General features: G+C 37.3%; 1 protein-coding gene across 1 annotated transcript in view; it reads right to left on the bottom strand.

Moving 5' to 3' along the window:
• Window positions 1-20,377, bottom strand: part of LOC109100105 (F-box/WD repeat-containing protein 7-like) — a 75,049-nt gene extending 54,672 nt beyond the window's left edge. Inside the window, exon 1 of the mRNA XM_042717628.1 lies at window positions 19,787-20,377. Within this exon, the coding sequence (XP_042573562.1) occupies window positions 19,787-20,011 (225 nt within the window). The 5' untranslated portion in view covers window positions 20,012-20,377. The remainder of the gene's footprint in view (window positions 1-19,786) is intronic.
• Between the last annotated feature and the right edge of the window lie 5,798 nt (window positions 20,378-26,175).

The following is a 26,175-nucleotide window of genomic DNA, read 5'->3' on the forward strand; positions in this document are numbered from 1 at the left end:
TTATCAATGTTTAATCATCATTATTGCAGTAGCTATAAAAATGCAATACATGTTAACAGATCCATTAATTATCCATGTTTTACTTTTTCGGTATTTAGCTTTAGACTTATATTTTCATGAAAAGCTAAGTCTTTATGATTTTTTTTTTCTTTGCAATGTTTTAACTATTTATTTAATTATTTATTTCTATAAAGAATTTGCAACAAGTAGTTATACAGCTATAAAACAGAACTAATTTTTCACAAAAACAAATGCTTGGCAAATTACGGTAAACATTATTGACATGCAGCTGTGCAGTTTCTACTTTACATTCACGGATGACTTCAAAATTATCTCAAAGTCAGATAAAATCATCTATGCTAGCCAGCTAGATTGCATTATCTGGGTGACAAAAGAAAAAAAATAAATTGCATAAGCTCAAAGAATGTAAAGCTGTCAGTGGCAATGCACCGCTGGCGAGTCCTGATGATGATTCCTTCCTCTGAGGACTAAAATTAAGAGTTTGTGTGTAGATCTCCTCATGTGAATGTCCTAACATTTAAGTCCAAAACCTTTTAAAGCTTTAGACGAATACCATGGAAACAATATCTATTTTTATCATTAAACCAACTGTTGCATGCTGAACCAAGCATTCCTGATTCTCTCCAAGGTCTCTAAAAACTAAAGTCTTTTAAAGTACACTTAATTGCACTCATTTTTTTCTATCGACCGGCCATCTGTCTCTGATTCACCGTGTGCTGATGTGTGTTAATAACCGTTGTGGAAACGTAGGGACGCAAACAGCCATGGTTTCCGGCCATCCAGACGAATTATGATGCAGCCAGATAACATGCATTTTAATATCCTGATTTCTAAAGAGGGAGAAAGGAAGAAAAAGCACAAAGGCATGACAGTTCTGGGGACGGCCAGCACTGAGCATGCATTTAATAAAACTGTGTCTAACTGAACAGTTTGAAAGAGGCTGTAAATACAAGAACAAACAAGGGTTTACATAAAGTAATTATCATATCCATCACTCCATCCAAAGATTAACCTTCTGACCTAATTACACAATTAAAGATAAACGTCATATGAACTACTTTCCTGCAAAGTTTAGAATCATAAAACAGAATGAGCTTATATGACTTTTAAGATGACAGAATGTTCAAAAGAACAGCATTTATTTGAAATCTGCAACAATGTAACTTAAAGAGTGTAACCCAGGTGTCCTAATCGATGAACACTGTACACAAGCATCTGTCTCGTTAAATCAGTTTGTCTGGATTGTCTGTACTCACAAACGATGGATGACCGTTTTCTAATGATGTTTAATGACCAGAGCAGCAGGAAGCTTTAAAGCTTCTTTACCAAAAAACTAAAATAGTGCTATAATTAATAAATAAATCAAATCAAAAACAAATGAAAATTATAAAAAGAAAAATACACTACCGGTCAAAAGTTTGAGATCAGTAAGGCTTGTAATGTTTTTTAAAGAAGTCTCTTCTGCTCATCAGGGCTGCATTTATTTGATCAAAAATACTGAAAAAAACTGTGATCTTGCAAAATGTTATTACAATATAAAATAATGCTTTCTATTTTAATATCCTTTAAAATATAATTTATTTATGTGATGCAAAGCTGAATTTCCATCAGCATTACTCCAGTATTAAGTGTCACATGATCCTTAAGAAATCATTCTAATATGCTGATTTATTATTAGAATTATCAATGTTGGCATCAGTTGTGCTGCCATATATTTTTTGGGAAACTGTGATTACTTTTTTCAGGATTCTTTGATGAATAAAAAGTTAAAATGAACAGGATTTATTCAAAATATAAATCTTTTCTAACAATATAAATCTTTGCTATCACTTCTTAACAATTTAACACATACTTGCTAAATAAAAGTTTTAATTTCTTTCAAAAAAAAAAGAATAAAAATGTACTGACCCCAAACTTTTGAATGGTGATGTATATTGTTAGAAAATATTTCTATTTTAAATAAATGCTCTTCTTTTTAACTTTTTATTCATCAAAGAATCCTGAATAAAAGTATCATAGGTTCCAAAAAAATATCAAGCAGCACCAACAGTTTCCAGCACTGATAATAATTCAGTATATTAGAATGATTTCTGAAGATCATGTGTCACTGAAGACTGGAGTAATGATGCTGAAAATACAGCTGCACATCACAGAAATAAATTACGTTTTAATGTATATTAAAATAGAAAAAAGTTATTTTACATCATAATAATATTTGACAATATTACATATTTTCCCTGTATTTTTGATCAAATAAATGCAGCCTTGATGAGCAGAAGAAACTCCTGTAAAAAAAACATAAAAAATCATTCTGATCCCAAACTTTTGACCGGTAATGTATGTGTTTACCTCAACTGTTCATACCGAGCTTGAGAATCATGATATAAAAACAGCCTTTTTGAACAATTCTGATGTGGGGTTGTCGATTGAAAAACCAGTGGAAAAGAGAACCAATGTCTCTTGATGCTGGCATCCCTCAACATATGTGTGCTGCACATTTAAAACAGCATCTCTGGAGGATTCTTCAAATATACAGGATTAGGACGCTCAAGGTCTGTTTACACATCAAACCTGTTTGTGCGTGACTAAGAGTGTGCGTGTGCGCGTGCACTTCCTGTTTACTCTGTCAGAGCTAATATCTGAGGAGAATCTGAGACGGTGTTTCTCAGCAGGTTCTGACAGGAGGAATGACCCTAGAGATGCAGAGCTTTCAGCAACACACCGGTAATAACACTGGTGTTTATTCATCAAACCGGATTAGACTTTGCCGATGGGGGCTTGTTTTATCCGAGGAAACAGCCACCGCAAGACACAGGGACTAACGGAAAACGACAGCGGGATGAAGAAGAGGCCTAGATGAGCTCATTCTTCCTGTCGCTACTGTTAGTGTTCCTCAGACAAGTGCACTTCAGTCCGAAAAAGTGTGCACAGATAAATATCAGGTCACTGTTTGATGAAGTGTCCAGAAGCATGAATGAGCCTCATTTATTTAACAAACAAATTAGGTTGAAATGATCCCACTTATTTCTTAAATTCTAAAAAAACACTTAAATTCTTGATTATTTGCTGCTCAGGAAACATTTCTAATTATTATTAATGTTGAAAACAGTTGTGCTGCACAATATTTTTGTGGAAACTGTGATGCATTTTATTTTTCAGGAGAAAAATAGAAAGTTGAAAAGAACATGATTTATTTGAAATAAAGATTTTGTAACAATGTAAATGTCTGTACTGTCACTTTGGATTAACAATGCGTTCCTGCTGAATAAAAGTATCAGTTACTTAAAATATTTTAATTAAAAACCAAGTGAAATAAAAACCTTACTGACTTCAAACTTGTTCCAGTTTTTACAGTAAAACAGTTAAAAGAGGTCAGCATTGGTCTCGATACCATTCCAGGTACTAAACTCGTGAATCTCTAATAAAATTATTATTACAATTTAAAATGTGATTTTCTCCATTGATGGCAAAGCTGAACGATGACCCGGTGCTCAATGTTTATAATGGTTGTACTGCTTAATATTTTAATATTTTTATGCTTCGCAAATTTAAACATTTAGAAATTCTAGTGATAAGTAGATATTTTCTAGCTGGCCAATAGAAATGGTTGAAATTGTTAATTATGTTTTGTTGAAATACAAGAATGACTTCGAAAACTGCAATATGAATGCCATTTCATCAACTGTTTAATTTTGTAGCTGTCAGAGCTGTTAAGTTTCCAATTATTAGTGAAAATTACACACAAATGGCTTTTTATAATTTTTTTGGAGAACAAATATTACATAAAATAAATTCTAAAAAAAAAAATATATATATTAAATTTAAAATTAAATTATTATTTAATTAAATTGATTATTTTAATTAAAATTATATAAAATAAATTTTAGAGTATGTATAAATATAATATTCTGACTAAACGAGTAAAGAAGCAGCAGTATAATAGAAGCTGGCCGGACAGGAGATGTATATTTATTAAAAGGGCGGCTTGCAGACATTCACTTAATAAAGAGCAGATGTGGATGTGATGGTGGGTGGTTTATAGCGATGTGATGACACCCCGAACAGACACGGCTTCTGAGATGAATAGAAAATGCGGCTGACATGTTCCACGAGGAGATGATTATTTGTTTTAACTTAAGTTACAAGTGGACTTTTTGGGGCTCGTTTTGGGGCTCCATGGTAAAGTGTGTAAATCCTCTGCCAGAGTGCGGTAAACGTCTCAAGAGACGAGCGTTTGAAGTCCACCTGTTTCTCATTGAGATTCCTGTGATGTGCACTCGGCCGGAACGCCGAAGCGTCTGAGGGAAGAGAAAAGCCGGATAACTGGCAGACTCTGCTCTGTTCTAGCAATGACAAGCATTGGGCTGACTTCCTCTAACAGGAGGAAATGTGGCAATGAACTCCACAACTGATGACTGGGTCAAGCATGCCGAAAATACTGGAAAATACTGAGAAGGTGCTTTGTTTGTGGGTAATACTTTACCAATAATAGGGGGGGAAATAAGTTGTTGTTATGTTGTTATATGGCATTGAAACGAATGAGGAAAATAAGTCTGTCTGCTGCTATAGCAACTGGATTTTTTAAAAAAAATTAAAAATCAACATCACAAATACAAACTCCACTGTCATAAAATGGGACAAGGAAACAGGAAAATGTGACTTCTACAGTGACACAGCAACTTTCCAGACATGAAGAGTAACTTGATCTGATCTCACCGGTGCAGCGATTATTTAGTGCTTTTGAGGAAAAGTGTTGCACCCTTTCTTCAACGGAGATTAATTTCGGTCGCACCTCGTCTTCTGTTGGTTTGAGCATCTCTTTTTAACCTCCTTTAGTACTTCTGAGGACAATTTTGGAAAAAAGGTTGTAAAATGTAGGTTTCAGATTCGATTCAAAGAACCAGCTCATGAATTATTTGAGCTACAATAATCACACTATGTTTAGCGCTCTATGAAATCGGTTTTCTTCTTTTCCCCAAATTCGTTTCTTTTTTGTCATATTCCATTTTATTTTCTTCAGCAATTTATTAAATATTGAACTAAAAATTACATTTTTAAGGCCCTATGAAATCCGTTTTACTTATTTTTTTTTCCTCAAATTTAGTTTATTTTTTACCAAATTCAGTGTTTTCCATTTTTAAATTATATTGTAATAATCAAAAGGATCTCTAATCAATTAATTTTATTTTTTTTTTATTAAAAAAAAAGTATTCTTTTATATCTTTTTTTTTTCAGAAATATTGTGTTTACATTTTTCTGGTAAATATTTCTTTAAAATAATGTTTTAATAATTTTATTAGCAGTAATAGTACAATCATTACATTTAGTAATATATTTCCATCACAGTGAATTAGAGACTGATTGGGTGTGCTATTCACATTATTTTAGTACGGTATTCAATTCACAAATGCAAAAAATGTTTAAACCGATCAGAATGTCACTTGGTTCCGGTAGTTAAAGAAAGGAACTGGTTTTGAACCAGTTTTCAACCCTACACCCTTTAGTTAATCACTGTAATGAACCCAGAGAATTACTATGACACAATCTCACAAAAGATCTCTAATTAAATACTCATGTGTTTGTAAGCAGCAAGCTGGATTTCACATGGGCTGGCAGGTAAACAAATAAGATTTTACTGCCATTAAACAGTTTTGTTGTTCAGCTCATCACAAGACAAGGCTCCATTTAATCACTTTACGTGAATGGAAAAAGAGACAAGAAAGTGTTCGCCGCATTCTGGATCCTGACAAAAAAAGGCTGATAAACTCTCAGGCTGATAAAATGGAAAGGCGCAGCTTTTATTAGTAAGAGAGCTCTTTAACGCAACTTTCCCATTCATTTTGGCTGGTTCTGATTCTAATTCATTAGGCTTCGTTTCTTTTTATGGTCTGCTGAGTTCGACTCTGGTTACTGTTGTGGATTGACGAGCCTCGTTTCACAGCCTGGTATTTGCGTCACAGACCTCCATTTTACAGCAAAACACGTCTCTAACAGGATGTAGCTGAAAATAGCTGCCACAAATGACCTCATAGAAAGAAATTCAGGCAGAAGGGGATTTAACCAGCATCTTGTAAAGACACAGTGCTTCTGATGCTCTGCCAGGCTCCCGAGGTCCCTCGTCTCAACCAGCCTCCGCTGGCGATGACTTCTGCCCCGTGACACGTGTAGGCCACTCGGATTGCTTCGTCTGAACCATCGCAGAGGCTGCAGGGGCTTCCGACATGCACTGCAGGAAAATTCAGTTATCTGATCACTCGCTGGCCTTGGATCAGTGACTCTCAGCTCAGGGTTAACACAGCTTTCCAGCCACCTCCACAGAAGAACAATCCCGCAGGGCCAACAATGGCACCCTTGTTCAAAGCCAAGAGCGGGCATCTTCACTACGCACTCGATGAACATATGCATGCTATCTTATCCAGACGACGCGAGTTTCATTCCGTCAGAGTGACGTTAGTTCAAGCCACAACTTCACAAATCGACCGCTGCACGCTTTATCTAACGAGAACGCACTTCAGAAACTCTCCACTGAACAGTTACAGAATAACCACAATGACTAACATCCAGAAATACTCTAAACACAATGAAACACTGTTAGGAAAATGCCAAGGGGAAACTGCTAATTTTTCCACAACAACATTACAAATGTCATGGCCTGATTCATTACACTGACAGAAAAAAAATTCAAAAACTGGATCGTCAAGGGAGTAAACAGCTTCTCACTGCTTCTCAATGTGCATACTAGTACCCTAGAGTAGTAATATACATCCCATTAAAGGCTAGAATACACTACACGCCTATTCAAATGAGAGCAGATTTGGTAACACTTTATTTTAAGGTGTCCTTGTTACACGTCACATGTACTTACTGATATAACATCAATTAATTATGCATAATTACATGCAAGTAACTCTAAACCAAACCCAAATCCTTAACCCTGTCCATATAGTAAGTAGATGTTGTTAATTAATATTACTCAGTACTTGTATGTATAATTACACTGTAACAAGGACACCTTAAAATAAAGTGTAACTGCAGATTTTAAAACACTTGCAGTCTTAGTAAATGGTAACTAAAAACTACTTAAGATCATATTCTAGTTGTTGCAAACACAACAGACTCGCGCAAAAACATGCATTTTTTTTTTTCTTGGAGATGCATGAAAAAAAAAAAAAAAAAAAAATTCCAAAAACCATGTGCTCAAGTCTGTGTCCATCATATACTACAAGATTTTCTGACTGGCCAGAATCTGCATACAGGCTCTGATTTTTAGCAACTAGTATCTAGTATATTTGGGCAAAATTGTGTAGTGTATTCCAGCCTTAAGGTACTACTATGCACTTTTTTATGGATACCCCTCATTTTAGGTCACATCATAAGTGGACCTGCCAAAATATTTTCTAGTCTGACAGAACTAGAAAACTTCTGACCTGACGGTCAACCATAACCATGACTGGTGTGACTGGTTTCAAATAGCTCACTTCAATGGCTAGCTTTATAAGAGCATTTAGAAGGATTACAGAAGGAATGAAAACATCAGCTGTTAGATCACACTGCCACCTGCTGCTCACCAACTTATAGTGCACAAGATTAAACAGCACTTTATGATAAATGCTTGCTTTGTTGACTTGCAAAGATGCTGGTGGAAAATGCATGTAGTGCACTGAAGTAAGGTTTATGTTAGAAAAGGTCCTGCTTACCTATCATGAACCAATCCAGCAATGACATCAAAAGTGGAGGGTAACCATAGAAAGAAAAGAAAGGGGAAAAAAACATTTAAGTCACTAGTTTTTAGCATTTACTGAAGCACAACGGACAGTTTTCTTTCCTCTTTGAACTTGGTGACAGCTGGAATGCAACGTGCCTTTAAAAAATGAGCATGCATCAAATGTTATTATCTACAAAAACACCACTTTTCATGTGAGAAAAGCCACTAGGCCTGCCTTTAATAATCAGTGGCACAGATGGAGCAGGCTGAATCAGTAAATCAGTGCGCCGGTTCTCTGCAGCTCTTCTGTCAGAATGACTGAAGACAGAGAGGGATGCAAATCAACAGGGGAGAGCGGGATAAACAACAGGACAGGGCGTCTGTGCATGCTGATGGAGGACTAATGCAGTACAGCATGTGTGTTTCTGGGTGCGGATATGGGCCACTTACACAAACACCCCGGGAGACTCCATAAGGAGTTTAATTAGCAAACTAAAACGCAAGGTGTTTGACACAACATTCATATAAAAGGAACGGGAGCGAGCGAAAGTGTGCCAAGTGTGAAAGAAACTGTGTTCAGTCTCTCATAAACACTGAAATAAACTGCCAATTAATCAGATGATGAAAAATCAAGAATTATGCATCAGAAAAACTGAAATTCAATTCATACAAACATTGAGTGCAGCTATTTGTTTGTTTATTTATTTACTCTCTTAGAACAGTATTTTTTTTACTTTTGTCCACCAAATCAGTCAATGTGGACCACCTAACAAGAGGGGGTCTTAAAATGTCTTAAAATATAAATATATATATTTTAGCTTAAACCATTAAAAACGTTATAATAATTCATAAATAATTCAGGTTGTAAAATGACATGGAGTGAAACTCTAAAAAAGAAGCAATGATTAATTCGTAATTGACAGTAAAATGTTTAACCATTAAAAATGTATATTTGTACAAATTGTACATTTTACATGCGGACACTATGATTTCTAGAGTGTGTAAAATATAACATTTTCTTGAAAATTGGTATAATTTTTTTTTTTTTCAAAAACGACATGAAACCATCAGTATAAAGAATGCATTACTAAGAACTTGATTTATGTTTATTTGCTTCATCATGGACATCATCTCACTGCCATAAAAGTAATGAAAAATACCAGCACTGCAAGCCAAAATTACATCGTAAGTTCTCCAAATAGCAAACAAGTACAAAGTGAAAAGGACACCAATGAAGCGGATCTTTTCAGTAAACGAATGTCCTCCGAGAGAGACAGGAGGCTGAGACCGCAGTTATCTGGCCTGAAGTCACTTTTGCCACCCTGGAGAAGACATACTGTGCTTCTGACATCATTCCAAGCACAAAGAACGGCCAAAGCCTGCAGATTCCACACTTCTGATCTCAGAACACACACAAGCCGTTCCTCTCTGTCCTTAGAAGCTACACAATTACAGACTGAAACAGGCCCTCGTGTTTTCCAACAATGAAATCGAAGATATACTTACATTATACACAATGCTTGTTTACTTCACCTGAGAAGCTTTTAAGAATCCACACACCTTCTCTAGCCTTCAGGGTTGACCATTAGCATGCTTTCAATGTCTACTAAACCCACTTTTTAACAGAGCCCCAAAGCACAAGCATTAGGATTCATCCGTGTTGTAATGATATCATACACTTTCAAATCCATCTTCCATCGAACACTGAGGACAGAGGAGGAGGATAGAGAGAAATGTGGGCCTAAAGAGATGAAGATCAGGAACCAGGGACTGACTATAAGACTAAGCACAGAATCAAAAGACCTGCTAGATTTCCAAAGTCATGACTGATCTTCAGGAGAATCCCAGGACAAGCTATCATCCAAACATTACGTAGCAAGAAAATGCAAATGCGACTAACTTTCTACTTCATGTTCATCCACAAAGGCAGCCGCAATTCAAATATATTTTTGTGTAAGGACACAGTGTTCTCGCTTTGCTCAGCACTGCACAAATCATCTGAGACCAGACACTTTCAGAAGTTCTCAGGAAATATAGAACTTCACACACTGCAAAGACCAGACTCTGAACTAATTATTTTAGTCAAATATGGAAGTGAAATGACACTTCAAGAAAATAAAGTTATTTTATGGAGATCGCTGAGTTGCAGTCACAAATTCAATGCAGTTACTGAAACACAATGGCATAAACAATTACATCTCAATATTTATATATTTGTTTTAATATTTCTTTTAAATAAAGGAGCCATCATTTCAACCGGATTGACATCGTTGCTTCAACAAGTTTCAAAAGAGGAGCAAAATAAAAAAACACATATAATAAAAATGGAATATAATAAACTATAAAGAAATATAACTTGAATAAACTAGAAAATAGAATGGAATCACTGAACCAAACATAGTAGTTAGCCTCAAAAGGACTGCTTAAGTCTTCCATACATTAACAATCAATATCTGCTCAAGATCTAGATAACGCAGTAAGTCTCATGCTGAGATAGCCATTCACTACCAGGTTTAACATACGTATCTTGATATGATTTCATTATATGGCAGTGAGTGCATGAATTAAGAATCACTGATCATATTCATATCATACCGATCACATGCGGATGTCTTAATGTCCTTTACGCACAGAAACTGAAGAACAAACTAAGATTTTGAGCTGCTTAATGCATACAGAGACGTTACATAAAGATAAAACATAACCTCGCCTGGTGAGTGACTCACTGTGTGTAAAATCTCTCTACGGTCTTATCATCATATAATAAGCGTGGATCACTTGAAACTGAGCAGGTCTGGTCTCCTGATGTCTAATCAGAAAGAAGTGTTCTTGAAAAGTGCTGGATGAGCAAGTCATGAATATTAACTCAACATGGTTATACAACACAACAACTTAACCCTTCGGACATCAAACTTGACTGACTAAATACTGTGCAGCGCAATTAACTGCTTTGCATCATATATACTCTTCCAAAGATTAAGGCTACACTTTTTCTGATGTAAATGAGGGATGAGACACTTCAGCCACAAAATGTGGTAAATCTAATCCTGGCTCAGTGTTCATATGTGAAAGTCTCCAGACACACTGAAATATGCCAAAACAGAGGATGCAAGTGCAGTAGCATTTCATTACAAGAGTATCAAACCTGATAAGCACAACTTTCCTCCCTCTGACAAACATCTGTCCATGTTAATGCATTGCATGCATGCATAAGGTCGTTTGGTAAACAGTTAAGAGATATGGGGGCTAGAGGAATTATTGTATAAAAAACAATAACTTCCAGAAGGATGCTGTATGCTGCTTGGGTGATGCACCACTTAAAACCAAGGCCCTTGACGGGAGTAATCGGTTATGTGACCAGCTTAATCAACAGAGCGATTATTTGCAATGCTCCAGTGAAGTTGATGGTAATGCTAGGACCCTATTAATAACCATGCACCTCAATGGGTTACATTCATGCACATGTGAAAGGCCAAACCCTTTATTCATCATCTCAACTCCGTGAGATCTCATCACTGAAATCAAATGAATTGGGATCAGAATCAAGCAGGACAAGCACGAAGCACAATCGCAACCTTGCGTATCTAAACTCGAACTCAACTTTGCATTACTTCAAGAATCATTATACACCATCACACTGCATTCTTGGACATTTTGAACTTTTACGTATCATGAGATTAAACCTTCTACCATCAGTTAGGGGTGTGTGTTTTATCGGATATGCAGGCTTATATACAGGTTTTATAAATAGGCGTGGAGAATGCCTGCGCTCCATCACACCACATGATACACGGTTTTAATCAATCTGGGAATCCGAGTCAAGTTTCCTGAGCTGAGCAACAAACTAAACATGGCTGCTGTACCTTCACTTGCTGTATTGAATGCATGCAAGAACATACCAGACCAGTTGAAATTCAACAAAATGCATAAAATAATATCATAACAACAACAAAGAAGAAAACAGCACTGACATAAGGGGCCTCAACCACACGCCTCTTGTGCAAAACATATAACAGCAAAATGATTCATTGTCCCAACCCAAGATATAAGGCTAGAAGAGGGCCACTCCATGTACAGCGAGTGCTCACATCCATAAAAACATGCAAGTTGGAGCTCCTCTCATCTCTCTGGTGTCTGTGCGTATGGATTGTGTATGCACTGTTTAACAGTCCAAATCGACAATTCAACTGAACAACAAGTTGACTGCAATGAAGGATGCCATGAAGCAAGTAAAGTATCCTCTGATAATGGATGTACCAAGCAGTGATGTCAGTTGTATTCTGGGCAAGACATGGAGACAAAATCATGGGACGGAAATAGAGGAACAGACTCGGTTTGAAAGGATATCCACAACCCGCTATGCAGTTGGCTACACGTGTCCAGTCGTCAGTGAGGCACGTAGTGGGAATGCAATGCCTCCCAGAACCTCTGATCCAGTGTCTGCTATAAATCTGTCTCTGCTTTTTCACTCAATTCAAAGAGCTGGCCAGAGAAATGCCCTCTCTCACACAATCAATCTAGAGGGCAAACCACACAAGCAGTGGCATACGGCTTTATGCCCAAATTAAATGAACCATGTGGACAGCTGTGTCACACCATGGCCATCTGACCGCTGCTGGACCGAGGACAAGACAAGTAGCCATGGGTAGGGAGGACAGGCTGAAGGAGAAGGTCTGAGGGAGCGAAAGGTGAGAAATGTTCCCAGAGTATCAGGGATAAAGACCAGACACAGTGTTCAGCCAGGTTTTGGGCTCAGCTCCCAGTCTGGTATGGTTTGTACTGCAAAAAAACCCATTCACTTCATCCCATTCAAGCACAGGTCAAGATAGCTATTTTAGGCATTGATAAAAGGGCAGGATTGATCCTACTCTATGAAGAACTATGAGGACTGTGCGAGTGACGCCAAGGAATTTGCTCTTACTTGTTTATAGGCTAGGATTCCTCAAGACTCGCCTTGGAGAGTTTACCTTCAACCCTGATGTGGAAATGAGAAACTTGTCATACCCTGGGCTGATATAAGAATTACTCTTGTCTCTTAGTTTTGTTGATACAACAGACGTCAAAACTGTTTGGTTAGCAACATTTTTCAAAGTATCTGGCATAAGAAATAAAGTCAGATAGGTTTGGAATGAAATGACAGTATGTATGTTGTCATTTTTGGGTAAATTATCCACAAGAAGAGTGCAAACGACCGTGATTTTAATGGTAAAAAACTGAAAATGCTACAGTACAAACTTGTTAAATGGTTAACGGTAAGTTCCTGTAAAATTTACAGGGAAAAAACATAAACTGACGTTCCCAGAATTCTCTGCGTTGCATTTCAATTTTTTTTTTTTATGTTTTTTTCTTTGACATAACAGTTTCTTCTTTAGGGTTGAATGTTACATATAATGTTGTTAAATTCATGTTTATTGCATATTTCAGTTTAATAAGTCTCGCCATGATGGTGTTTAGTGCTTGTGTGAATGACTCTGTGCACCTTCTATATATTTAAAAGCAGCTTGTGATTCTGCTTCATCACGTGACTCTCATCACACCTGCATTTGGTGGTTATCAGTGTATTACAAAGGTACAAAACATATTTCAGTACTTCAATAGGTTGGTATATTAACATTATATCAGTTAATTAAATTACAGTATTTAACTGTAAATATAAGTTAAAACCGTAAAACTTAAAATTTTGCTACCACATTTTTTACGGTTGAATTCCGGAAACCACAGCTGCCGTTTTTTACCGTAAATTGTTCAGTGTAGTTTAAGAGGCTGGAGACCATCACAACAATGGGGCAGTTGAGGTTCTGGTCAGGTCAGGTCAGGTCAGGTAGTGGGGTTATCCATGGAGGAATGCAATTCCAGGGTAATGCTGCTTGAACCAACTACCACCTCTCAAGCTGTCCTGATAACCAGACTCATATTACAAGCTGTTACCAGCAACAATGTGCTGACAAAGCATGATTAGCACAAATATTAATTATTGCAATGGTCCCGGATATTAAAATACAGGAGTGTTATCGAGCAGCCCCATCTTCAGTTACGGCCCCTGGCTCTCGGCAGATGCTGGGAGCTTGTGACACATTCCCAGGTCAGGAGAAAGCCTCTCACCCACACTGCCAGCTCTTCAAGAAATGTCAGCACCTCTTGGCAGCCTTGCAGCAGGTGGGAGGTCTTCAAACACAAGGGAAAAGTTGCTGTTTGAGTTCAGCGTGTTTTTTTTTTCAAACTGTTTGGAGTTCCGAGGGTGGCCCAACATCGGCGTCAAAGGGCAACCTGAGAAACAATGTCAGCACTTCTTGGTGGCTTTGTTGCAGGGGTGGCTGTGCTGTTACCATATGCAAGCTGGGCTTGCACCAATCACATTGGATGTACGACGCAACTTACCTTCAACTTGACAAGTAGTTCAGCTTCTGTGTGCCGTCATGACTTGACAAATGCGTTGGCATCTACTTCTTTTCTGCGCTACAAGCTACACTTTCAAAATGATCTTGGCGCCATATGACAGATTAGCTGACATCCCATCATGTCTGTTAGTGGGGGTCCAGCCTTCCCATATGCAGGAAGCCGCAATACTGTTTGCCCAACACTTTCTGTTTGTCTGTGCAGTGCAGGAATGGGCCTGCTCAGAATAGCTTTGGGCAGATGCCTTCACCCAGCGTTATTTGGAGCTCAAGGGCAATGCAATCCCATCATCTTCCTCCCATAGGAGCCGGCGAGGAGGGGTAAGAGGACACATCAGCTGACTTGAATACTCAATCCGTGCTCATACACAACAAAGTGAGAAAAGGTCACCTAGGTAAAACCATTTTCGTTTGCGATAACGCAAAGATAAGGCAAGAGTTTCAAGAAAAGTGAAGACCCCTTTTGCCCTTTTTAATAATGTCCACAAGAAGGAGAATGACCCTCGGGTGGATTTTCTACACCCACAGTACAATGACAGAATGTTTACTTAAAGTGAGGCTAAGGTAATAAATGTGTGCTCCTGAAACCCATCTGTTCTAAGATAGAGATGGAGTATGTGATTCCTTTTAGAAAATCAGTTTGTTCAGACGGTTCAAGAAATGCAAATTAACCATGAATAATTCGTTTGAAGCATTCTGCATCTAGAAGGTAAATATTTAGCTTCATGACAAATGATCTCCTATTCCCTACTATATCCTAAGGAATATTTAAATCAAAAATAAAACTTTTGTCATTATTTATTCAACTCTATATAAAGCACTGGACAGCTTAAATATTTCACCAAAATTGTCCTTTTGTGTCTTGCAGAAGAAAAAAAATATATATAGGGGTGCGGAACGTCAAGATGAATAGCAATTTTTATTTTGCAGTGAACCCAAATGAAACCCCTTAAATTCTGCTGTCACTAAGTAAGAGTGTTTTTCAGTTTTATTAGCTGCATTTAGAAGAAATTTATAATCCCAAATTCACCCTAATTGAGATCCTCACTGTGTAGTATGACCTGCTTTCCTCTGAAACGACGAGCTATATAACTTTTTTTAATGGCTTGTAGTGTAGCCAGCTATCTAGTTTGCTTAATTTTTGTTTAAATGAATAATAGGTTTAGAAAAGAAATGGCAAAAAATTAATAGGAATGGGAAATACTCTCGTGTAAAGACAGCACTACAGATAGTCTGCTAGCGGATTCAACTCTAGGGATGTCTGTGTACAGCTGGCCAAGTAAATGAGACATGACAAAGTCTTCAATCTGCCTTTCGATTCAACAGGATTCATGAGGAGACCACTGCCGCTCAGCTTCAACATACATGAATACATGCACCATCTTGTCTCCATTAAAAATAAAGCACTATTGCAAACTAACCGCGGTGCATAGAAACACAAACACTTCCAAACAAATCAGAGTGCAGTGACAACCCTCAAAGCCAGGGCTTAAAAAAGCCTGTACTATACAGCATGTAACATTTACCACACTTAAATGTGTTTGTATGAGCTGCGAGGCTCTTCTGTGTGAGATTGTTAGCACATGGCTCACTTTAAAAATCACACAGAAGGCCTTTTAGTTCTTGCACGCTTCAGAACATAAAGGAGACTTCTTAAAGAACTTTTAAAGAGACTAAGTATAGAACCCTGGCAGTCAAATGAAGACAAGAATTTCTCTCTTTTTAAGCATAACTTAAGTTGCAAATTAAAACAACTTGCTTCATGCTGTAAAACGCCAGAGCACCGTGCATCCGCTGGAAGAAAATTCTCATTGAGAGATTAAGTGACAAGTTGTGTTAGTCACATTTATCAGTGACATCAAGAGTCACGCGTTTTCATGAACATGAACAAATGTCATTGTCAAAGTTGATGCAATATTCACTACGGATTATTCATAAGGCTTCAGAAGACTTGGGAGTCATATGCCACTTGACAGAAATATATAAATATGGAAAAAGCCGCATGAAGAGTCTTAAATTCTTCCTTAGTGTTCCTCTTGAAAGAGATTCAGTAAATGGTAAATGTCATTTTTGGGTGAGCTATCCCTTTTAGGAAACTGGCACTGAGAGATTACAGGCCAAAGGTAAAAGCTCAAGTAGCAAATGGCTCTTGATGGTGACCATGGCATAGCATTGATGGGCAGGACCGGATCACTTTACCCAAATGGCAAAGCAGAACCGGAATAGAAAAGCAATACGCACCCAAGTGCTCTGGTGTGAAAACTCAAGTTCATTTCCTGAGGGTCTTTACAGAAACAGCTGTCTTCTATCCCAGGCCTGGGAAAAACAGCAGGTTTTGTCTCCTCAACATGTCTTCTTTCGAAACTCCGTTGGCAGCTATTTATACAAGGGACTCTGAGATGTGGCAAGGACCAAAAAAAAAAGGAAAAAAAATACTAGAGAAAGAAACTTTTTTTGGCATGTAACTCACTCCATACAAAGACTTAAGGAATATTTGGATGTGAAAATAAGAGTATTTTCATCTTAAAACTTCATCCCTGCTGGACTTCTTTGCTACTTCCTTTCTACAATGATAAAAGAAGCTGCTTTTTTATGCTCAGTGGACTCTGCAGAACCTGCTGATTGAAGTTTCACGGATCTTACATTGGCCTATTGGGACCAAGAGAAATTCAAGTTATTCCATTCACTGGGGCCAGCTGGTGGATCCCAAGTCACTTCAGCAAGGTGGCGTCTAAACCAGCTGCTCATTTGGAGAGGCATGGGGACGCCTGTTTTGTGAGGTTGAGGTTTACGCATCTATTTTTTGCTCTGGTCTATTCCTCCTCTCAGTTTGAGAGACACTGCAGCCTCAGTGGAGGCCTGATTTTACAAGGAAAGAAGAAAGTGGAGGGACAAGGATAATTCTGTGTGCCGCTCCTCAAGAACAAAGACAAGCCTCAAGAGGAATGTGTCCGCAAGTTAATCTTCTGGAAGGAACATGTGCACATTAGTGATACAGAGCATTTTACTTGGCTTTTCCCCCTGTGCCATCATTTGGTTGGTTCACAACATCCATAACATCCTCCATCTCTTGAGAACACGGGTGTTGGGTGAGAAAAATTCGGCACTGAACACATAGTTACAGCAAATACTGCAGAGATTCCTTGTTTTTTACTCTGGTGCTTCAGGAATAAAATGACCTGGGAAAGATATTATGTTTCCACTCACCTTCCTAAAATATATATGCACTACCGTTCAAAAGTCTGAGGTTACATTGAAACTTTTTTTGCATTTTAATGTTACAAGATCCTTCAAACCCATTCTTTGATGCAGATTCGGTGCTCAAGAAACATTAACTAAATTGAAAACAGTGATTCGGCTTGGAAATGATGAAGAGAAAGTTCAAATGAACAACATTTATTTTAAATGTTTTTCATTTTAAATGTCTTTAATGTAACTTTTGATCAACTTAATGCATTTTTGTTAAATGAAAGTATCCATTACATTACTGACCCCAAGCTTCAGAAAGGTAGTGTAATTTCACACTTTCTGCATATATTTCTCATTTTAACTAATGGCCTTCATTTTTATGACTCATCGTTGCTCTGACAAATTCCATATAAAGGTTGCTTAAGGTTGAGAGCATTTGTAATAAGGCCAATAACAGGAGGCTATATGTGAAAGCCAGCGACATTAGACACCTAAGACTACAATAGAGGCTCCCATAAATGGCAATGTCTATAAAAAGAAGTTTCTGAAAGTATGATTTAGTGATGAGGAAAATTACTTCCTCGTTATCTTCAGCCATCCCACTTGAAGAAACAAACATGTTTGTTTGCTGTACCCAAACACTCCTTTATTTTCCAATAATTTAGACCGTTTTTTTTTTATGTAACGGCTGGTACCGGAGAGTCATGAGTCAAGCTTTAAGCCAGTTGGCGAGGTGTAACATTGCAGCGAGTCCTCCATGAACAGAGTTGTCGTGTACAGTGTCCTTCCGGCCTCTCCTGCTTTGACTATGTAGCACATGCAACGCTGCATTATGGGATTGGTAGGACGTTACGATGACCAGAGAACAGCTGCTTTCCTAGCCAATCAATGCATTTTCTCTGGATCTGGGCAGGGTTAAAAATAGGAACTCCCAGGCAAGTCTTTTTAAGGTCACCGGATGGGATCTCGGCGATGACTAAAGAAATCACAACAAATAAGCTATGCTCATATGTGTTTTGGTCAACATGATTCCCCATATGTTCTTTCAATAAAGCACACCATTCTGTCAGTGTTGCTAAGAGACTTCACTGAATAATACATGTAAAGTCTACGAAAGTAGCATTAAAATGACAGCAGTGCAGCACAGTATGACATGCTCACAGACCGGCGTGCTATATTGAGTCTCTTGACTGTGCCTGAGCAATTACTGCTATTGTTGGTTTAAGAACGACAGGGAGGCAGAAGGTTGAACGATGACTCACAATCCCAGCAGTTCCTCATGCATTTTAAACAGCACTGATTCGATTCAAGATCCAAAAGCATAATACCGTGACTGAAATTTCCTGGAAACAGTTACCTAATTATACATACAGTATATATAAATCAAGAACGTCTAGTAAATTTATTTTTTCTAGTAAAGGATGGGTATAGACTGGTATCAGGGCTCCAGACTGTGACCATTTTTTTTTTTTGCCAGTGCGACTAAATTTTGTGAGTTGTCCAACTCATTCCTGTTGCACATGAGAAACATCAAACGGCAAATTAAACAAAACGTAACAAAACCACGCTACTTGTCTGAGCTGCGCAGCACGGACAGTTTATCAAGCACTTTAACTATTTCCAGCACATTAAAGGTCTAAAAATTATCCAATTTAAATGTTATTTTAAACAAACACTTAATTAAAAAAGACATCAAATTACCACTATAACCAGTAGATGGCAGCAGAGGAGCACTAAATGGCTTATTAGTCGTTGATTTCTACTTTTTGCTTTATATTTTGAAATTATAAAACATTCAATCTTCAAGAAATCACATTTTGCCAAAATTTTGCACTTTTTTTAATGTATGAATAAGTCACAAAGTGCCTTGAAAAACTAACTTTTCTTAAATTTGTGACTGAATCACATAAAGAGGTTTTTTTTTAATTATCACTCAAGTTATCGGTTAGTTCAGTATAATACTATAGAACAATAACATTACATTTAATAAGAATACATTTTAATTTTGCACGTTACTTTTGTTAATAAAAGTCAATTTTGTATGCTTCTCAACTCAAGTTCAGTGCTTTACCCTCAAATGTGTATTACCAAGAAAAAAAACATGTAATATTATTAGTAACTGTGCTTATTAATGCAAAACAATAGTCATTTTATGATTAAATTATCTTTATTTGTAATACCCCCCCACACCACCTCCCAGAGCTACCAAATCTGCTCCTGGCGCCACCGTCTGCAGATCTAAGTGCTCTCAAATGTTAGTCTGGAGCCCTGTGGTATTATTCCAGATCTAAATGTTTTTAAAATCCCCATGATTGAAACACTCAGTACAGACTCACTTCATGCTTCGCAAGTAAGCATTTCGACAAGACAATCAATATTCAACCATGCAGTGAACTATTCATTTCCAGACCAAAGCAACTGCCATTAAATCTGGCATGCTGAAGGGCATAGCGGCGTTTAGATTCCTGGGACTCACCCGTCTGCGACAGAAGGGCAGACTTTGAGCTATGATGTTGATGCTGAAGATCTTGAGGACTTTCTGGGGGGGTATAGGCTCCTTGGGGACATCCTTGGGGTCAGCCAGCTCCAGTGCCCTGCTCTCCGGTAGAGCCTGGGGAGCCTTCTCCTTGCCCGAGGACTTGGTCGTCTTTCTCCTCGGGCTGGCTGACGAGAAGCGGGGAATGGGGCAATGCCGCAGCATTGCCAACCCGAAGCTAGTAGGTCATATCCCAGCAGAGGCAAATTTGTGGGATTTGGTCAGTGGCAGAATCACTGAATGCCCCCAGAAGACGACTCACTAGAATGTTTCCGAGTTTTAAGAGACACAACAGCTCTGAGGGTCCACACCGAGCTCACTGCCCTGGATTGTGGCCCCTTTTAAAATATCATAGGGTCTGATGTCACCAGGAGCCTGTTGGGCCCAGCGGCAGCTGTCCTGTACTGGACTACCCCCACCTAAACACATGAGCACAGGAATCTACTCCCTTAGCCCTCCATGGAGCAATGCAGCCTCTGAGATTCACATCAGAGACAGACATATCCCTTCACATCTCTACCTTTACAGTAAGTGTGATTCAATGACAACTTCCAATTTACATTTGAATATGAGGATAATTAGGGTTTGGTGTTATTGGAATGTTGTAATTTTTTAATCTATTAACAGAAAGACAGAATTACTGTTTAATTCAGTATGCCTCATAAAAGGAGGATAAAACAGTCACTCAGTTCATCAGCTGACTGACAGCAGCCATGCTGCCTGCTAACATTTTAAAGGCTTGTAAACCAGTGTTTCCAACAGAATTCTGCATTTAACACCAGAGGTGCCCTAATCGACTGCTCAAAGTCATATAAACAAGCATACAGTAAAAATATGATTTAAGTTCCATAATGCTCTAGTACACAAAACATCACTGCTGAACGTAACTCACTTGCAGTTCAGAGAGCGAGTCAGATGTTGATTCTGAATCAGTTGAGTGATTCAGTTAAAGATTCATCAGACTGATATGAGTCTTTTTGAACGATTCATTAATTCAAATGATCGTACACTGTAAAAAAAAAAAGAATAAAATAAAAATGATGGAAGATTGTTGGTAAGCAAACGGTTGCCGGTAGAATGCTACACAGCCAAGCACACTTCATGGGTTCGGTGGAGAACATAATATTAAGGTTTTTTTTCCAAAATGATGAAACTCATTCATACCTGCGTTTTAGGAGCCCTAGAGCCTAAATCTGAACAACTTATCTAGTACAATGTACATTTGTGGAATATAAAGTGACCCTATAATGCAGAGATACAGGGTTTCTTAGAGTCAAACTGACCCGAGAGCGCCCATCTCATTTATAGCCCTGGAAACCCAAAAGCTTCTGTCCTCTCACTTCACACAGCCCCACATAAGCCTTGCCCTAATCTCACGGTGCACAGCTATGTGCCGTATGTGCAGCGCTGAGCCTCGGCCCGTTAGCGTGACTGGCACAAGGTAATTACTGGGAATGCCAGAAATGTGAAGGGTTTAACCCTGGCTCCTGCAGAATGTCAGGCACAGCCTTCTGTGAGGAGAAATCCTTTATTCTGCATGCCTGTCGCTTTTTAAACACAGCCTCTCTAGGGCTGAAGGGGGAAGAAACTAGGGTCTGGAAAGGAAGGAAAGGGGATTTTCATTTAGGAGATCAAAAACAGATCAAATCACAACTTCACTGCAAGGGGAAAAAACAAACAGAATATTTTAACCTAAAAAATCCCCTCATGTTTTTTTCTTCTTCTGCGGAACACAAGATTAGAGGTCGACCGATGTATCAGTTTTGCCGATTTATCGGCACCGATAGTTGATTGCGGGAACAATCGGTTATTGGCAAAAATCCATGCCGATAGTTTTTAATAGTAAATCCCCTTTGTTTGCCAAAAAAGTTTGCTTAATTTTCAGTAATTAAAAGATAAATGAAATTAAATGTTTCATGCCTCCATTTGATAACCAGAAAAATTTTAATACACAACACAGAATTTTTTTAGGGAAAAAAAAATCATAAGGCTTCTTTAAGAAAAACAAAATAATAAATTAAGTTGTTTTATGGATTCAAATAATTAGACATGCTAAAACAGAATTTGGAAACAATAACAAATATGGTGAGAAAAAAATTAAACATTTCATAGGGCCCTAAACATGTATTTTTTGTTAAACTTTTATTAAATTGATGTGAAAATGTATAAGTTTCATGGTTTTAATTAATTAGACTTGCTTTTTGATTAATTTACTTTAACTATTAAAACAGAGTGAAGAAAAATTAAAACCGAAAAAATAGAATCCAGAAAAATTCAAATGGAAATAACCAGTTTTTTGGGGGGAAAAAAAACGGAATTTAGGAAAAGTTAAACGGATTTTTTGGTAATTTCAACCTTTACTATTACTATTATTATTACTTTATTATTATTACTACTAGTAGTATGAATCAGTACTGTGTTCTTTTTTTTTTTTTTTTTTTTTTTTTTTAAATAAAGCATTATTTTAGTTTTTGTTCAGTATCCATTGTAAAAACTATTGGTTAATTAATCGGTATCGGCCAGTGTGGTCCAACCTAGCTATCGGTATCGGCAAAATGCACTATCGGTCGACCTTTACGAAAGATAATTGAAGAATCTCTAATCTTTTTTGTCAATGGGGTCCAAAAGTTTAACTCCAAAAATAACACAACATAACAGTACTTCATAAAACTGCAGTTGTTTTGTAGTGTTGTTACTGTTAACCAGAACTAAAGCTTTCATAATAGAAATAAAGCTCAAATTATATCAAATGTAAGATTAGATTAAATGAAAACTGAAAATGTTGCCGTGACAAATAATTAAAATAAAACAAGTTAGAGCACCAAATTACTAAAACTGAAAAATAAAGCTAAATAAACTATGTATAAAAAAGAGAGAAAAGCACAAATTTGTATTCCTCTGCTTCACCAAAAGGAAATATTAAAGTATCAGAGAGTATTTTATGTGAGAGCGTGACACTACATCCAGCAGAAGCATGCGGCGCTCACGCAGACAAGGCCAAACAAAGCCTGCAGTCGACTCACTTGAGAGTAAAACAACCAAATGAGCGATTACAATTTCAAATGCTCATGAATCATTTATGCTTAAGCTGCTTGAGGGAAAAAGCTTTCCTCACAAGGTTCTTTAGGGACAAAGTTTTATGACAATAGCACATTTAGAACAAAAGTCAATCCTCCGGTGAAGCTCTAAAACCAGGGTTTTCCACAAGGATGGTTTGCAAGGGCATTTGAACACTTGTTCATGAAACCACTGCAAGTTTTTTAAAAGATCTAATAATAGCAGGATTTGCATAGCACCTGTTTTTAATAAGAGCAAAGCACAAAGATGACATTTAATATCAGACCTCTCTTACAACATACACAATCAAAAAAGTACATCAAAAGTCCGAATCTACAGTACAGGTCAAAAGTTTGGAAACATTACTATTTTTAATGTTTTTGAAAGAAGTTTCTTCTGCTCATCAAGCCTGCATTTATTTGATCAAAAATACAGAAAAAAATTTAATATTGTTATATATTATTACAATTTAAAATAATTGTTTTTAAATTTATTATACTTTAAATTATCATTTATTTCTGTGATGCAAAGCTGAATTTTTAGGATCATTATCACATGATCCTTTAGAAATCATTCTAATATGATGATTCATTATCAAAGTTGGAAACAGTTCTGCTGCTTAATATTTTTTCAGAACATGTGATACTTTTTTAGGATACTTTGATGAATAAAAAGTATAAAAAAAAGAAAAAAAAAAAGAAGCTATGTTTTTAAAATATTAATATTTTGTAATAACAATATACACTACTGGTCAGTATTTTTTTTTTCTTTATTTTTTTAAAATAAAATCAATACTTTTATTCAGCAAGGATGTGTTAAATTGATAAAAAGTGATAGTAAAGAAAATATATTATTAGAATATATATTATTAGAATTTTTTTTTATTTTGAATAAATGCAGTTCTTTTTAACCCTTTATTCATCAAATATATTAGACAGCAGAACTGTTTCCAACACTCATAATAAATCAGAATATTAGAATGATTTCTAAATGATCATGTGATAGACTGGATGTTACATGTGACACTGAAGGCTGGAGTAATGATGCTGAAAATTCAGCTTTGCATCACAGGAATAAATTTTTTTTTTTTAAGTATATTCAGATAGAAAAGTATTATTTTAAGTTGTAATAATATTTCACAATATTACTGTTTTTTCTGTATTTTTGATCAAATAAATGCAGGCTTGATGAGCAGAAAGGACTTCTTTCAAAAACATTAAAAATAGTAATGTTTCCAAACTTTTGACCTGTACTGTAGGTATTACAGATGATCCTATATCATTTTTAGTTTGTCTCAGAGGCTGTTCACATATGCCCAAATACCCAATTCTGATAAGTAGAATTTGGCTTGAAATTGCATGTTGATTTGAATAAATCCACGAATAAGAAGTACGGAATAAGTATGATGTCATGACTGTTCATCTGATACATCAATCATTCTAATATGCTGATTTGCTGCTCGAGAAACATTTTGAAAACAGTTGAGGAACTAAAGGTTTTGGGGAAACCGTGATTTGGTATGTAAAAGAGTAAACGCGAATCTCTTTAATGTCACGTTTGATCAATTGAATGCACTTTTGCTATTTATGTATTTATGACACAAATTGCATTGCAGTAAAAATATCTCCATATGTGAAAGTGATTCACATTGCAACTGAAAATGTCAGATTGTGATTTTTGCAGTTTAAAAACAGTTTCACATTATCAAAAATAAAAAAAAAGGATAACAGATGTGGGCCACATTTATCTGCAATGAGCTCTGAAGTGTTGACTAATGAACCAAGAGGCTGGGATTGTTCCTGCTGCTTTAGCAACTTATAACTTCTCGCAGGACAGCCGTGAATATGCTTATTATGGCGATCTTTGCTTGAAGCACCTGATCGAGACTCAAGCAGAACTCAAATTGAAAAGTGGAGTCTTTGGCGGCCTCGTGTGACTAAGAGTGGAACTGCATGCATTGCAAATGCAAAATAAGATGGACGTTTCCTGAAAATTATTATTATGCCAAATAAGGAACCTGGATTTAGAGATGCAGTTACATTTCTGTCACCAAACTCTCCTCGTCTGGTGACATACATTGTATAATACTTGGTAAAACCGGTGAGCCTGCCCTTGCATCATCTGTGATAGACACCACTTCATTATCCAGGAATGTAGCAGCTTCCTCATTGCACCAGCGTCCAGTCTCTCTTCACCAGTTCATCATCTGACTTTTACACTCCAGTGAGTCAAACCATCAAGACTATAAATATAACGCGCCACTTCCAGTATTTTGCCGATTACTCGTCACGTGAAAAATAGCAACTTCTATAGCAACTAGCAAAAGTTTAGGTGTGCTGGCTGACTTTTTCTGAGGAGAGAAGGAAGCATTTCTCCAAATATCTCTCTATATTCCACCGAGGCAGAGATTCAGTCAGCCGTATAGGTTTGGAAAGACGTGAGGCTGAGTAAATTTTCATTTTTGGGTGAACTTTAAGAACAATTTCGCAACTCTTTATTTTTTATTCAGAAGGTTAGTAAGGTAGCGATTCATCTCTGAGGTTTTGTGCATGGCTCGGAACTCTTTACTGTGGATTTTTTTTAAATCTCTATGGGACCAAAATGAAGAAAAACCAAGACTGCTGAAATAGCGCAGCGTCATTGCTCTGCTAGACACAAATACTCAAGCATTCAGACATGACTCCTGACTTCCTTATGTCCTCAAAAGCAGTCAGTATTAGTCAATAATTGCACAAAAGCATGGCAAAAAGGACTTCATGGCGCAAAATGCCGAACTAACTGAAGCATAATGCAACAGAACCAAAGAAGTCTGTCTGATGCATATAGAAACAGACTAAAAAAAATAAATTAATATGGACACTAACCCCCAATTGAATGCATCAGAGAAAAAATGACCATCTCTAACTGGTACAGGAGTATAGATACACAAGCGGTTCTGGCGCAATGTTAAAATAAGAATAAAGGCCCAGTGTATACATACTGTACTGACTCGGATCAAAGAGTCGGACACATCGCTCTACACGAGCTTGATCTGTAAAAATACAGCGCAGTAGAGCAGAGAGTGGCTCAGACAGAGCTGTGCCATATGACTGTGGTGTTGTGTCCCGAGAAAGGGCATATGTAATGAGACGTGCTTATGAAACATTCAGAGCGCTCTTCCTGTGATGCAGCAGCTCCAGGCTCCGAGCCTGACAGACGATCCCAGAGCGGGAAAGTGCCGGTGCTTTCCCGCTCGCACCTGGGGACGTGTTCGTGCTTCTTCAGCATACCGC

Source organism: Cyprinus carpio, chromosome A1 (assembly GCF_018340385.1).
Source record: "Cyprinus carpio isolate SPL01 chromosome A1, ASM1834038v1, whole genome shotgun sequence".
NCBI lineage: Eukaryota > Metazoa > Chordata > Actinopteri > Cypriniformes > Cyprinidae > Cyprinus > Cyprinus carpio.